Raw genomic sequence first — 14,225 nt, 5'->3', positions numbered from 1 at the left:
ACAAATTGAACTAATGGCACTATGACACAACCTTGCACAGAAAAATGATCAGTGTGGTCAACTGCTCTTCTATAAGTTACAAATGTTTTTGGGTTCGTATACAATTGCTTCCCAGTGAAGTGCCCCATCAACTTATTTGAAGACAGGCGACAAGCTCAGAAATGCAAGATAAAATGCCATCTGTCATGACAACATACTTGTCACTCACCATTCAGAGGTTATGCACTCCTCCATAATACCAATAGCTGGCATGAAACCAAGTTGCCCCTCACTCAAATTGTTTTAATCCTCTACCCCACTTCTGGCGTTTTAATAAAGTGATTTTGTCAAGCAACGCCATGCTAATTCCATTATGTATAATCCATTTATAAGCTGGTGTTAAGTCCTCAAGCAGCACAATAGTAAGTACCCTTCACTAGTTCGGATAAAACCTTCCCCCTCATAAACACCACTAAATTAACTATAATATTCCTGCTTCAAAAGCTGGCACAGAGCAGCTTAATTGATCCAAGTCTGTTCGAGTGACTTGCTTCCAAAACTGCTTGGTTTCATGGCTTAAACAACTCTCCATAATACGATCTCATGCATCTTAAGGTTATAAAATCAAACGAAGGACGGTGGATGAAGAAAATGATAGAGACAATCCTGGTTACTTTGCAATGCATTGATTTGAGAATCACGTATATGAATTGATTTCCACGCTAAATGCAGTGTTTAACAGTGACATTCTTATTGCAGTGTAGACACAGTCTTGTGGTAGTCAGCTGACACATGTTTCGACCTTGAAGGGTCTTTATCAGGGCAAGTTATAGGTTGTAGGATGGGGGGTGTTGCCCCTGGATCAAGTCCCCTTGGGGTTGAGTCCCAATTTTGAGTCTTTGGATTAACCTAAGGCTGTTGTTACAGTCCCGGCGGGGCTGTTGAGCTTGGAAGGATCTGAAGCACTTGAAGCGATCCCTCCATGCACAAAAGCTCCCCTGGAACCGCCCTGGAGCTCAGCAGCTGACGAAAAAACAACATGCCCCTATTAAGTTGTAAGAGGATTCAATTCAACACTACAGCTAAGTCAACGCCTAGTCTATAATACTGAATGAAAACCCTTATTGATATATCTTTAGGTCCAGTTCATGCGTTCTGGATGACTACCCCTATATAACACCCCTCTCTTGGAATCCCCCTGACCCCACTGAGCCAAGAAGTAGTTCTGTTTTGCAAGTTTAAAAGGTTTATTTGATAATTTAAAATAGATATATCACACTTTATAATAAATTAATACTTGAAGATCACCCTTAATCTGATATGTTAAAGATTAACAATGGAGAATCTGGCACTAACACGCTTCTCTATAATCAATAAGGAGTTGACATGAAATGAATAAAGTGGCACACTGGTGAATCGGAACAAAAGTATAAGGTGGTACAGAATGCTTTATGTAAGCTCAGGTGGATGCAATATTCAATGAATGCAGTACAGAAAATACTCAATATGATTTCAACCAAACAATGTAATCACTTTTCTCTGGCAATCCCCTCCCCCCCTTGATGCAATGCAAGGAAATGGAAGGAAGCACACAGTTCTCAGAAATGCAATCAAATGTGATTCAGTTCAATCCCCCCCCCAAGCTTAGACAACAGAAGTTTAAAACACAGATAGGAGTTTTGAAAACACAGGCCCAAATGCTTTGATATGTGCTAGCAATGGATGAGAAATATGCTGGAAATGCTTTTTAATTCCCTTTCAGAGGTTCAGGGTAAGTGGTATCTAGTTAATATTAGTCCAGGCTCACACTAGCAATGATGCAGGGATAGTTAGCAGGTTAAACGAATTTCTGGCAAATGGAAGGCAAGCAGCAGCAGTTTTTACATGTGAAGAAATTGCAAATCGCGGTAAAATTCGCGGATGCGTGTTCCGCGATTGCGGTAAAACTATAAGGGGTAGGAATGCGGTTCTTGGTGCGATTCAAAGCTACGATTCTAAGCTATCAGAGGAAAGTTACTGCAAGTCTCTAGCCCAAACGGTCGCGGAGATATGAGCGATTTAATAAAGGTCGTTTTTGGGTTTGCAAATTTCAAAAGCTCAAAATGACAAGTGCAGCTTGCAACTAGCAAATCACAGGTGACAGCTTTACAAGTGACAGGTGACAGTTAGGAGACAGTTCTACTTAGATTAAAATAGGATTGAATTATATTATTTTAACTAAGAGATTGGTTCTGCACAGTATTCTAGGTACTCACACTATATTCTTGAGTGAAATGGGCCTCGCCACGGATCTGGTCAGGGTTTTAGACTGGACTCTGGTCTGGTCTGGTCTGGCCTCTGCACTTCACAGTGATCTGGGTCAGCTCTCTCTGCTGGTCTGGGTCTCTCTGGGTACAGCACTGCTTTCTCTCTGGTCTGGTCTCTTAGTTCTGGATAGATTGAAGTCTCTAGTTTGGCTCTCTGGAGGTTTGATGGAGGTAAAGTATGGATTTTTCCGGCAGAGCGTCCCGCTGCAGATGGAATTTGAAGGTCCCTATCTGTCCTGTCTGTCTGCTTTTATGTGTTTAGAATGTGGGTGTGTTCTAGCATCACTGACCCTACCTCTCTCTCAGCTTCTAATTGGTCAAACTTCCATTTATCATTTGATTGGGGAATGAACTGTGAGTCAGCGTGATGTCATTTTACAGCCTGCAGAAAGTCCACTCCTCCTGTCAACTTACACACAAATCTAGATTTGAAACAAATACATATTTGCAGAGGTACATATTGTTTTAAAATCATATGCACCCATCATGCATTACAGGAGGTATCCCCTGTTCAAACTCTGCTCTTCCTGGGAGCTTGCATTCAGAAATGGCACATATTTCACTTTTTAACTGATTTTGCAATTTCTGACATTGACCCAACTTTACATACATGTGCGCAGGGAGTATGGACATTACTTGATGAAGTTTCAGATTTTTAACATGCATACATTTAGAGTTATATCCACTTTTCCGCTGACACCCCCCTGAACATGCCACCGGGTCGAAAAACCTCTTAAAATGTGGGCAGAAAAATCACAAGAATTATGGTATCATTTATAAAATTTTCCCATGTCCGCTCTATGAGTTATTCATCTTTTTAAAGTTATGTTCTGGCTCCAAAGGGGTGTGGTTTCCCAGGTCACATGGTATAGAAACCAGTCTTTCCAGTTTCTGCCAAGCCAGCTTGCTCTCACAGGCAGTGCTCCTCCCAGCTCCTGCCAAGAGGAAGCTACAATTTACGACTGCGGTAATAAAAACCTTTGCCTGAGTGAAGAGGGCTTTGTTCACTCTCTTGCAGAGCACAGATAATTCAATTATCAGATAGATGGCATATCCTTAGTGTGGGCAGCAAAAGGAAGGTTGGCCTGGGAACACAGTGGTGACTCAAGTTTCCCTCCTGATGGGGGTAGTTGCCAGGCAGAATTCAGTTCCTTAAGCCGGGTTTCAGATAAAATGTCACTTTTTGTTCCCCAGTTTCTGCATTCAAATAAAACTAAACATTTTTACATATGCAGCTAGAAGGCTGATTCTAAGTTTAAAACTATGACATTTAAACAGTTACAAAGGCATGTGACACCAAACATAGCTCACTCATTTAATCTAAACATTTTCGATTTTAGTGTCTTTAAATCCAGTGCAACTTAAACTGCTGACTCCATAGCAGTTTTGTTATAAGCATTGTTTTGGGCTCTTCATTTCCCAGATTTTGTAGGCACACAACACTCCATTCTACCAAATGTCTGCTGGTGTCCAGTGAGTTTTTAGATGTGTTGCAATGTTTAAAATAGACAGTTTGAGCCTGCCTTCAGAGAAACACAGGGTGGTTTTAAACTGCCGGCTTTTGGATAGTGGTGAGTACTGGTACTGCACCCATTTTTGGGATTGAAGAAAATGAATTCCCAACAGTTATGGGTTTGCTTTTGGCAATCAGCATTGCCACTCCCAATGGTTTCAGACTACTGTGCGGGTAGTCCAATGGTGGTTTTAAAGCGCTTTGAAGCTAACCGGCGCTACTGTTTTTCCTTTGGCAACCCATTTCCCTCATGGCAACCCAGCCTTTCATTCTCGCACTGGTGGGTGGCAAGTGAGGCAACCATTTTAGTGTGCGCACAAACTGCGCAGCTTTCCTGGATTTCAGCGCACATGTGGGTTTTCCGCCATCTTGAATTTTCTAAGCCCACAGCACCAAATGTTGCAGCATGATAGCTTAAACGTGGGTCAGGACACCCAACAAAGTACGGCAGTGAGAATAAAGAGACGATGAAACCTTCAATGGAGGTGGAACAATCCTACGCAGAGGAGAGCTTCTGACGTGTGAACATCCTGCAGGGGTGGAGGAGCGCTACACTGTGGAGCCATGAGTAGCGTGGGGAACCAAAGAAGTGAGACATCCGAAGACCGTCACAAGGAGGGTTATGTGCTGAGATGGAGACGGGGGAAGAACTGTCTTACCTGGTGGCCTGACCATGATGCAGCCATGGTGGTCCTGGTAACCGCAAACCGACCCAGAAACCAGGGGACAACAGAGGAACAAAGCCTCCACTCTGACTGTGACGAATACGAAAATTGACAAGAGGGACAGCAGACAACCTGTTTTACCTGGTGGCATGACCACGCTGCAGCAGTGGTGGGTCTGGGACCCGAGAACCGACTCCGAGACCAGGCAACAACAGAGGAAAGAATCCTCTGCTCTCAGTGCGTGGATCACTGAGGAGGCTTAGATGGGCAATTAAAAGAGAACACCAGAAACACCACACCACTTGAGCACACCAGAAGGCAGAGAAGGTTCCAGGGTTGCTCATGGTGGAGGAAGGCGAGTGGAATTAAACAAAGAGAGAGGGATAAGTGATCCAGAGGACAAAAGGGGCTTGGAGGGCCCTAAAGATATAAGATACATTGTTACCAGAAGGGAACCTTAAGGGCTCAATCAAACTATACAAGACACAGTATCAGAGGAACAAAAAGGACCAAGTTGGTGGAAACATACTAAGGGACTCACCCACCCCGTACAAGAACTGGAGACTTTTGGTTTATGCAAAGACTTGCACATTTTCCTGAGCAAATGACTTGAAAACCTGTTGTTTATGAACTGTTAAGAATGGAAATGTGTTGTCCTACGACCAGACCAGTACGTTAGGAGAGATCCAAATAACACTGTCTGGACAAAGCTAGAGCTGGGAGACTACGACTCTGGCTCATTTTTATGTTGTTTTTCCTAAAGTGGCAGGGCCAGATAATGGATAGGATTTGAACTGAGGACTATTTTCTGGTTTTTGACAATGGACAAGCAACCTTAATTTAGGTTGTAAAGTGGGAAATCCCTAATAACGATAGGCACAAATAGGCCTTTTCTTTTTTCTGTTAAATAAAACCCTTAAAATGTTAAAATCAAGTCTGACTCCTTCTCCTGGTTCGCCACACATGTCAGACACCAAGAAAAGGGATCTAGAGGACGAGTGAGAACCAAAACCTAGCTAATAAGTACAGGCACGTATCTGAGTAGCCCATTTGGTCCAGAAGGTGAGAGGATGTACAAGGTGGGATCAGGTGTTTGCTGTGAGTTTAGAGAGGTGATGAAAGAGAGACCAGAAGGAAATCCAAGGACAACAAAGGTACCACTCTCTACCTCTTTTTGATGGCTACTGACACTAAAAAGTCTGCTCTCAAGAATATACAATAGAGTGGTTCCATTCCTTAAGCTCATTATAAAAAAGTTGGTCTTAGATTCCGACACAAGAATTCAAATACCTCTAAGTAATGATTAATCAACATTGAAAAAAATTGCTTTAGTTTGGACTCTCAAAATTAATCAATACCAACTTTTCTTAGAATCTTTTATTACTCTGTGATGGGATGCCAAAGGGAATTCCGACTGATAATAGAGCAATTTGCCTCTGAGGAAATTGAAAATTAGATTAAAGTACATAATATGAATGTCTTTTATCACCCATGTAAATAGAGCACACAGTTATCAATGAAGAGCTGATTAGAACAAAGTGTGTACTAGCGATAACTGTGTGAATGAATACTGTACTTGAAAACGACACATGAGCATATTGTATTATTTTTCTCACAGAAACAGACATTTGATTAACCTAAATTCCCCTCTTTTATGGTTCGGATATCTCCACAATAGGTATATGATTTAGGTGGACGATGAGGTGCCTATTGTTTTTCTATGAGCGTCTCACTGTCATTCAACATGGGACATTATACCCACACATGCATGTACTGGCAACCACACACACGCGCACAGTTCTCAGGAACATACTTGCTCAGGTGTGCATCATAGGTGGAGCATGGGAGGACTAACGGATGCTCGCCTTTAACTTTTTCATTTTCTATTTCAGCCTTCCTCCTTGCTAGCAAAGGCACTGCCCAGCTTTGAGAACATCCATCAGCGGCACTAACACAGGGATGGTTACCCTTTAGACACTTGTCCAGTGCCCTCTGTTTCATCTGTGTGTCACTAGCCATTATGGCTTCCTTTTATTAAGCGCTTTGAAACACATTGTGTATAGGCTATATAAATAAACTATCATATCAAATGTGGAAGTACGAGCAGCCTTAATCCTATCATGTGTGAGAGTCTCTATTCCCTTGTCACATGAAAATAATGTTCGCTTGATATATATGCCTCAAATGCAATTTCCATTTTTATCATTTTAGATATATAGATAAGTAGCTCATTCTAGCCATATGACAACATATGCCACAATATGAAAAGTGTGGAGATGCTGAGTTTTCACTTAGGCATACCAACAATAGAGAAAAGGCTAATAGCCAGGAGGATAGTTCAGGTGAAGCGCGCTTGTCTTGGAAACAAGACAGCACAGAGCAGTACAGGCTTAATTAACTGTTCCAAGCCTAGAGAGAGGAGTCCGGCATGAAGTGCGATATGAAAAAACCAAATTACAATTACATATGTGGGAGATGGCTTGTCAAGATGCAATGTATTGCATCGCAACAAAGGCCATATTGTGCGTCACCTCAGATTACAAATGTCCATAACAGATAGTGTAATACCATTACCTAATGGGGTTCTTGGGAAATCACTAATTGTACTGTAGTGCTAGAAGTAATGCTCTGTTGCAAAACTGAGCCCAACAGTGGGACATAGTTCAGAATCTGGCTTGACATTTTAAACTATGGCCAGAGTGTATTTAAATAAGGCAAACAAAAAGCAAGTTACATTAGGTGTGGGTGAGATTCTAAAAATCTAAAAATAATTGTTGTTGGAGTGTCATGCTTTTATTCACAATTGTTACTACTACAATACTTTCCTGCGCAATTTTCAAAAGTACCTTAGCAGCAGATAGTGCCAATATTATGCATAAACTACTGTTGAAGCAGTAATACAAAAATCGATAAAGAATTGTGCCATTACTTCTTCCAGCATCCCACATATACATTGCAGTACTTAGAAAAGGAAGCCACTTCTACCATCCGTTGTGTGTAACATGCAGTTGGTTTAGTTGGTAAGTTCCTATCTAGCAAACATCGTTAAATGCAGAGACACTACAAAAAATGGTGTTATACTTACTGAATCCCAAATGACACAAGCGACACCCCCACAACTAGTATATCCAACAGATTAAAATAATTCCTGCAGAAGGCTCCTTTGTGGAGGAACGCTCCAAAAGTTGTCATCTGAAATGGAGAATAGGAAACATTTATATTTTGCTTTTTATGGTTACTCAAAGTAAATAGAAGAAAGGGCTGGCTTCCTGTGAGACACCTCTTCATGGACACAACCAGAAATGTTTTCTAACGTTGATTAAGAAATACACCCCATTCAGCTATTCATTTCAGTATCTGAAAACTAAATCCTTGTAACCCAATTACTTGCTGTTTTGAATTATTTTCTATCAAATTAATCAGTGGCATTTGTGTTCTTATCTGTCACTTCGTTTCATGTAAGAAATCCTTTCCGAAGTTATTGACTCTGGGTCACTTTAATGAAAGTTGCAGGGAACTGTCAGCAAATGTAGGGTTAAGATTAGGCAGAAAATGTACACTTAAAGGGACTTGATGCCATTACATTCTGTGTGTCTACGATTTCCAGAAAAGTTGTTTGCAAGATTGTTCGTGATCATTTCTGCATAGGTAACACTAACTGAAAATGTGCTTCATCACGTTTTGTTGTGTAGTGTAGATATCATGGTTCCCATCACCTCTGTAATGTTTAATGCTTATTTTACAGGCATTGACATTACTCGGAGGATAGCTGCAATATGTGTAGAATTCTCATCATTAAATAACATTTGCCATGCTTGCAATCCTACTGGTTTAATCTAGCCAAGCTGAATCTGTCAAGCTGCCTTCCAAGAGCCGTTTACACATTGCATGTGCTTTGAGTGCTAAAACATACTAATGTCTACGCTCTTTCTTTAAAATGTTGCGTCATTGTATTACGGATGAAATAGCTGGTGTGTGTGACCCCAGTAGTCTGTGGCAGAACATTCCTGTGCCCAATGACGTCACCTCACGGTCCGTAGTCTTGCAGGGTGCTGCTCTGATACATGGTATTGTTAGTTTGTTTGCTTAACATATTATGTGGAACAAAGCAAAACTGAGATGTGCTACGTGTTAAATATTTTGCACGCAGGACTGAGAGGAGGAGAAGACAGACCACATGCATATCATTTGTTTTTAGAGATTTCACTCCATTGAGTTCTCTGAGGCACAACCCTTAAACGTAAGCAGCTTCAGTTTTGGATTATGAAAAAGCGAATTAAACCCTCTAAAAATGACACAAAGTGAGAACGCACTCCTAATCTGAAGGGCCCTCTAAATTGAGAGAACCTATATTACGTGGAAGTCGTTGATCCTTGCTTTAGACTCTATATTTTTACATCCAACCTTCCCAATCAAAACACAGCCAAAATGAACATTAACTCTGGAGCTACCATTGAGATGCGTTTCAAAAGAAAAAGATCAACCAAGTGATTAAGTTGTTTCCATCAGAACCATACTTTAATTTCAGGGTAGGATTGAAAGGACTCCGGAAGCAGGGCTGAGGATCTACAGGGCTCTACAAACTGTGACAGAAGGACACATTGTTTTGTGATGCTTTGGGAGAAACAGTGCGTAGGATTGTTGTTAATTTTTGTGTGTGTACATTTTGCTAATACCAATAGAGTAGCCTCTTAGCACTTAAACAGTGTGAGTTACTCTTGGTGTACAATATTCAATAGCTCAGGAGATTGATTGGTTGGAAGCCTTAATGACTGCCATGTGAATGGCTCCTCCCCCAATGCATAGGTCCACACCCTCCACACCCCCCCCCCACCTTGCCTGGGACTGACAGGCCTGCTCCCCACGGTTTTTGACCACGGTTGCTTGTAGATGCCTTGCTGCCAACCTGTCCACTCTCACCCTCCTTCGTTCTTAGCGCTCCTCCCGTTTGCATCTCTGCTTCCCTCGCCATGCCCTTCCCCCTATGATTTGTGGAGCTCTTTGTTGCTTCCCAAAGCTAGGCCCATATTCAACAAAAAGTCTTAATAATAGGAACTAGCAGATAAAGTTAATAGTACAGGTTCATTGTTGCATACATGTGTTTGCTAGAACATGCATTTCCTTAACAAAAAATGAAAAAGTAACCTTTCTTCCATTAGGATACTGAACTATGGATCCCAGGGATTTCAGGCAATGTCATAACATAGCTGTGGCAACTAATAAATACTTCAACAACGTCTGAAGATATACGGTATATAATATTATTGCAAATGTTCTGCCAAAAACCTTTAAAAAAAACCAGTTACTTCCATGATGTGTTCTCATTCAATAGTAAAACAAGTATATTTCCATATTCAATTTCAAGCCAAATGTAATTTGGAAAAAGGTTTACTACTGAATAAAAATTTCAAACATTTATGTAAACACATATCACCAAGGAATACATATTTTATTTCATGCTTCACACAACAAGTGCATACATGTTTAGACTTTTTTTTTAGGGGCTTACAGTCATGTCCCCTATGACGTGCCACACAATAAAAGACAGGCAGGTTGAGGAGGAAGGAGCTGAAACACAATCCATGCATTTATCCACTCAGGTGTCCTTTTGTTGTGATACACATGAGTGGGTGAGGGCACAGTGATGCAAGACTGCGAGCTGTTTCTTGCATTTGCACACCTAACTGGCGACTGAGTCATAGGCAGTGTAGAATATAGTGCCAAGCGCTATTCACATGGACATGGTCCAACTAAAAGCATCATATTCGGCATGATTATGCACTGTACTTTTGTCCAAATGTAACTTTCATAAAATAAGATGATGCTAATAGGAATATCAATGCAATGGTACGTCACGACTGACAACAAAAACGCATGCATAGGAAAAGTCCATTGTTGGAGAAAACAATGAGTGTAAATGGAACACAAATATGAGGGGCATTTCGATAACACATGCGTTTAAATGATTAGGGTTAATCAAACAAATAATGCATCCTTTCAATAAAAAGGAATGTGTCTTCACGCTTTAGTATTAAAAAAAATGAAAAAAACACTTCAAAATTGCCTTTCGTTGGCATAGGCACACAAAGGGACATCCTCCAAACAAGGTTACGAGGAAACCTGTTACCTTCAACACGATCTCAAAGGTAAACATACTAGTGAAGACATAGTCTGCATAACCTAGAACCTAAAGGTAAACAAAAGGTCACACAATTATTGCTAAATTGCATTTCAGTTACGGAAAATGAATTAGAATGTCATTACCTTTAAAAGGATTTCAACAGTAAAGATTCCTGTGAAAGCATAGTCAAAGTGACCAAGTATCTGCAAAGCATAACACATGCCACAGTAAGAACATCATTTAGGAACAGTCAATTACAAGTACATGGCTATGCATCACAGACAGGGTTCAATTCTCATTCCAAAACAAAAACCACGTTAAGAACTTGATAGGGATTATTGGGTGGTGTTCATCTTTTTTTGATTTAACATTTTAAAAACGGGGCCAGATTCCCAAAAAGCAGAGAAGAATACGCTCATTTCATTTGCTTGGCTTTCAGAAATGCTCAGGTAACCTTATTCTCAAAAGAGACCGTGCCATTTCAGAGGGGTTGCACAACAGAGCAAAGATGTGCTGTCCAGCCCCCTTGCACTCCTGACACGAACGTGTGATGGGCTCCCAGCAACCACGTGATTGCTTGCAGATCATTTCATCAGACCGTTAAAGAGCCTGTCTCTGTGAAATGCAGCATTCCCATCCCTGTTTGGGGAATGGAAATGCAAGTGTGAACCGCCGTTGTTTCAGAAAAACAAAATCTGTCCATCCCCAGTGCACTCATTTCAAAAGGCGCAAGGGGGTTGGGTGTGACCCTCATTTCAGGCCATTTAAAAAAAAAAAATCAATTCGGGAAACGCTTTTAAATGAGCTGAAACGCCCCCTTATTTGCGCGCATGCGCCAAAGCGCGGAGAAGGGGTGTCTGAGGAGCGCTCATTGAGATGTCCTTTGTGAATGGAGCTGCTGCTTCTTTTGGAGTGAAGTGGAATGCGCCAGCACATCCTCTGACTTGTTCCAAAACAGTTGGAGAATCTGGCCCATGGAATTAGTTCGTTTACATCAGCAATGAAAAGCTGAAATGGGCACTCCCATACAAACCTTTTCTAATAATCTTTTTGTAATGTCATAGCTCTCAACCATTTGTGTTGCAAAGGCGGGTGAAACCACCCGATTTTGTTTTTGGCGGGTGAGACGCCCATTGGAATGCATGGGCGTGCAGGAGGCTTGGCGGGTGAGTCAGCCCTTTAAAAGGCGGGTGACACCCGCCAAAAGCGTGTGAGTTGAGAGCTATCACAATTGAATTCTTAGGGAGCAGAAACCGACTCGTACAAATATTTCAATGCAACATAAAATTAATTCTCCATTTTGCCTCGGATGGGAGACATTTTACAAGTCTGTTCTGTTGTTTCAATGAACCAATATTAGGCTGCAAAAAAAGAGTGCAGTGTATGTATGAGTTGGCAAATACCAGAGAAAGAGTTAGACTATACGGCCTCTCAGCCCTAGTACCGCCTACATAGGTACGTCGCTATAATCCCATTTTAACTGTCATTTGCATAAACCCTGCGAAGCAGCGGCTCTGAGGCTGTGATTAATGTCTCTGCGCTCCTGAATTTTATTGCAACTTGGGTATTTAGAAGAAACCTGAATTGCCACCTCAACTGCTATTTTTAATTATTGCATGAATGTTGAACAGTCTGAAGAGTTTTTGAAAATAAAAGACATGTATAGTATGACGTCTGAGTTATTTGATCAACATGTGAATATCAGTGTATTTTTAAACAGTGGTTATTCTGATTCCCTAGGCACTTGATTCTTTGTATAGTTGTTTTGTAAGTGTGTATCACCTTTGCTTATGCATGTGATGGTTTTAAAAAGGGCTCCCAAGAGAACCAGTGTACTAAACATGCTTTAGCATGATAAGTCCCGTTAGCATGTCTGAATTGATCAACCTGCAGCTACCAGATGATACCTGCCCAGATGATTAATCCATGGGGCCTTTGAACAGTAGAACTATCAGGAGTACTTCAAACAAAAGGGCTTTAGAATACGTGATGCCAGCATGACCGAGAAAGGGGAGGGTGGGAGGCGTTTCCCTTTCCTGTAATGCTAGGAAGTGAGTGGCACGATGGATGTGTATCGCAGCCAAACACCCAGAGATCATGAAGTACTTTGCAGGCTTGGCAGGGGGCAGTCTCAGTAATGCAACTAGTTGGCCCTCATAGAGGGGGACATTAAATCACCTGACCAACAGCACGTGGGGCAGTGGTACACTTCCCAGCCTATACCTGAACACTGGAGGACTAGAGAAGCAGCACATTCCAATTGGGGAAGGGCATACAAACGTGCCACATCACGGCACACATGCTGTAAATTTAGAATTATCTATGCCATTCGCAAGTGCACCAGCAATAAAGGCCCCAATTCTAAAACTGGCAGCGAGTATGCCCCACTTAGTCCCATGGATTGTGTTTGTGTTTGCATGTGCATAAAAACAGGCCCAATCCGTTGAACACATCTGATTCTACGGGAAATGGCATTCCCATGCCTAGCAGCATAGTGTTTCTGCATATGTCCCAGAATGCCTCACAGTGTAAGGTTCATGGACCCGTGTGGAAAAACTCCATGCTGCAACTAACTGGAGTGTACTGATGCAGACTTATCCAGGAAAGCATCAGCATCCGCATTCACCAGAATGAGGCGCTTAGTTTATCATTCTTCCATCTCTAAGGCAGCGCTACAGAATGTGATTATTTTTAGTGTTTTATTGTATTTTTATTACATTTCTATAGCGCATGACACCTAAGCGCTGTACAAAAGAACCAACGGTACAATCACATAAGCATATGAGAACCAAGAGATTACAGAGTAAGAAGATAGATTTTAATTCCGGTCTTAAAAAGTGAAAAATAAGATGTACATTACAAAGGAAGAGGTAAAGAAGTAAAATATTTTGCGCCCAAAAGGGCAAAAGAACAGAACCGAGAAGAGGCACAAGGAACACAAGGGACAGCAAAGAGATTCGGAACGAAGAGAATGAGCCGGAATTTAACCAGAATTTAAGGATGACATTTATGGAGGTGCAAGACCATAGACACAGTTGAAAACAATACAAAGAAAATTAAAACAAATTATTTTCAAAATAGACCCATTGCATAGAAAGCAGAGCAGAAGAAATAGAATTCGAGGAGCAAGAGAACAAAGAACCCAAATTGATGACTAGGTGCACTGTACGAAGAGGGGCAAGATAAGATGCAGGAAGGCCAAAGAGGTGAGAAGAGCAATAAAACAGGCGAGAAATAAGAATTTTAGCAGAGGAGAAAGTAAGAAAATTCCAGGTTTTTTTTAATATTAAAAAGTTGATAGTGACAGGAGGCAAGAAATAGAGGATACATGAGTAGAAACAGATAATGAAGAATCTAGAATACCACCCAGATTGCGAGCAGAAGAAGAGATAGGAAGAAAAGAAGGTGGAAAAGAAAGAAAAGGGGGAGGATGAATAGTCAAAGCTGGAAAAAAATAGAATCTCAGTCTTGGTGGGAGGACGATGTAAATAGTGGGACAGCATCCCGATTGTATTGCAAGCAAATAGGCAGAAAGAAAGGACGAATAGAATCAGTAAAAGGAAAAAGATAGAAACATTTGTGAATCATCTGCATATAGATTGTAGGAAAATCCAAAAGATGAAATAACAGAACCAAGAGAA

General features: G+C 41.2%; 1 protein-coding gene across 5 annotated transcripts in view; it reads right to left on the bottom strand.

Annotated features, from left to right (window-relative positions):
• The window catches only part of CACNA1D (calcium voltage-gated channel subunit alpha1 D), a 2,225,258-nt gene that overhangs the window by 1,017,528 nt on the left and 1,193,505 nt on the right, over positions 1 to 14,225 (bottom strand). For all 5 annotated transcript variants that reach the window (XM_069643624.1, XM_069643621.1, XM_069643623.1 and 2 more), the window contains exons 21-22: positions 10,728 to 10,787; positions 7,549 to 7,655 (exon numbers count right to left, since the gene is read on the bottom strand). In XM_069643624.1, the coding sequence (XP_069499725.1) occupies positions 7,549 to 7,655; positions 10,728 to 10,787 (167 nt within the window). The remainder of the gene's footprint in view (positions 1 to 7,548; positions 7,656 to 10,727; positions 10,788 to 14,225) is intronic.

The sequence above is a fragment of the Ambystoma mexicanum genome, chromosome 2p (assembly GCF_040938575.1).
Source record: "Ambystoma mexicanum isolate Mex_15411 chromosome 2p, UKY_AmexF1_1, whole genome shotgun sequence".
NCBI classification, from domain to species: Eukaryota; Metazoa; Chordata; class Amphibia; order Caudata; family Ambystomatidae; genus Ambystoma; species Ambystoma mexicanum.
This window is presented reverse-complemented; position numbering and strand designations above follow the sequence as displayed.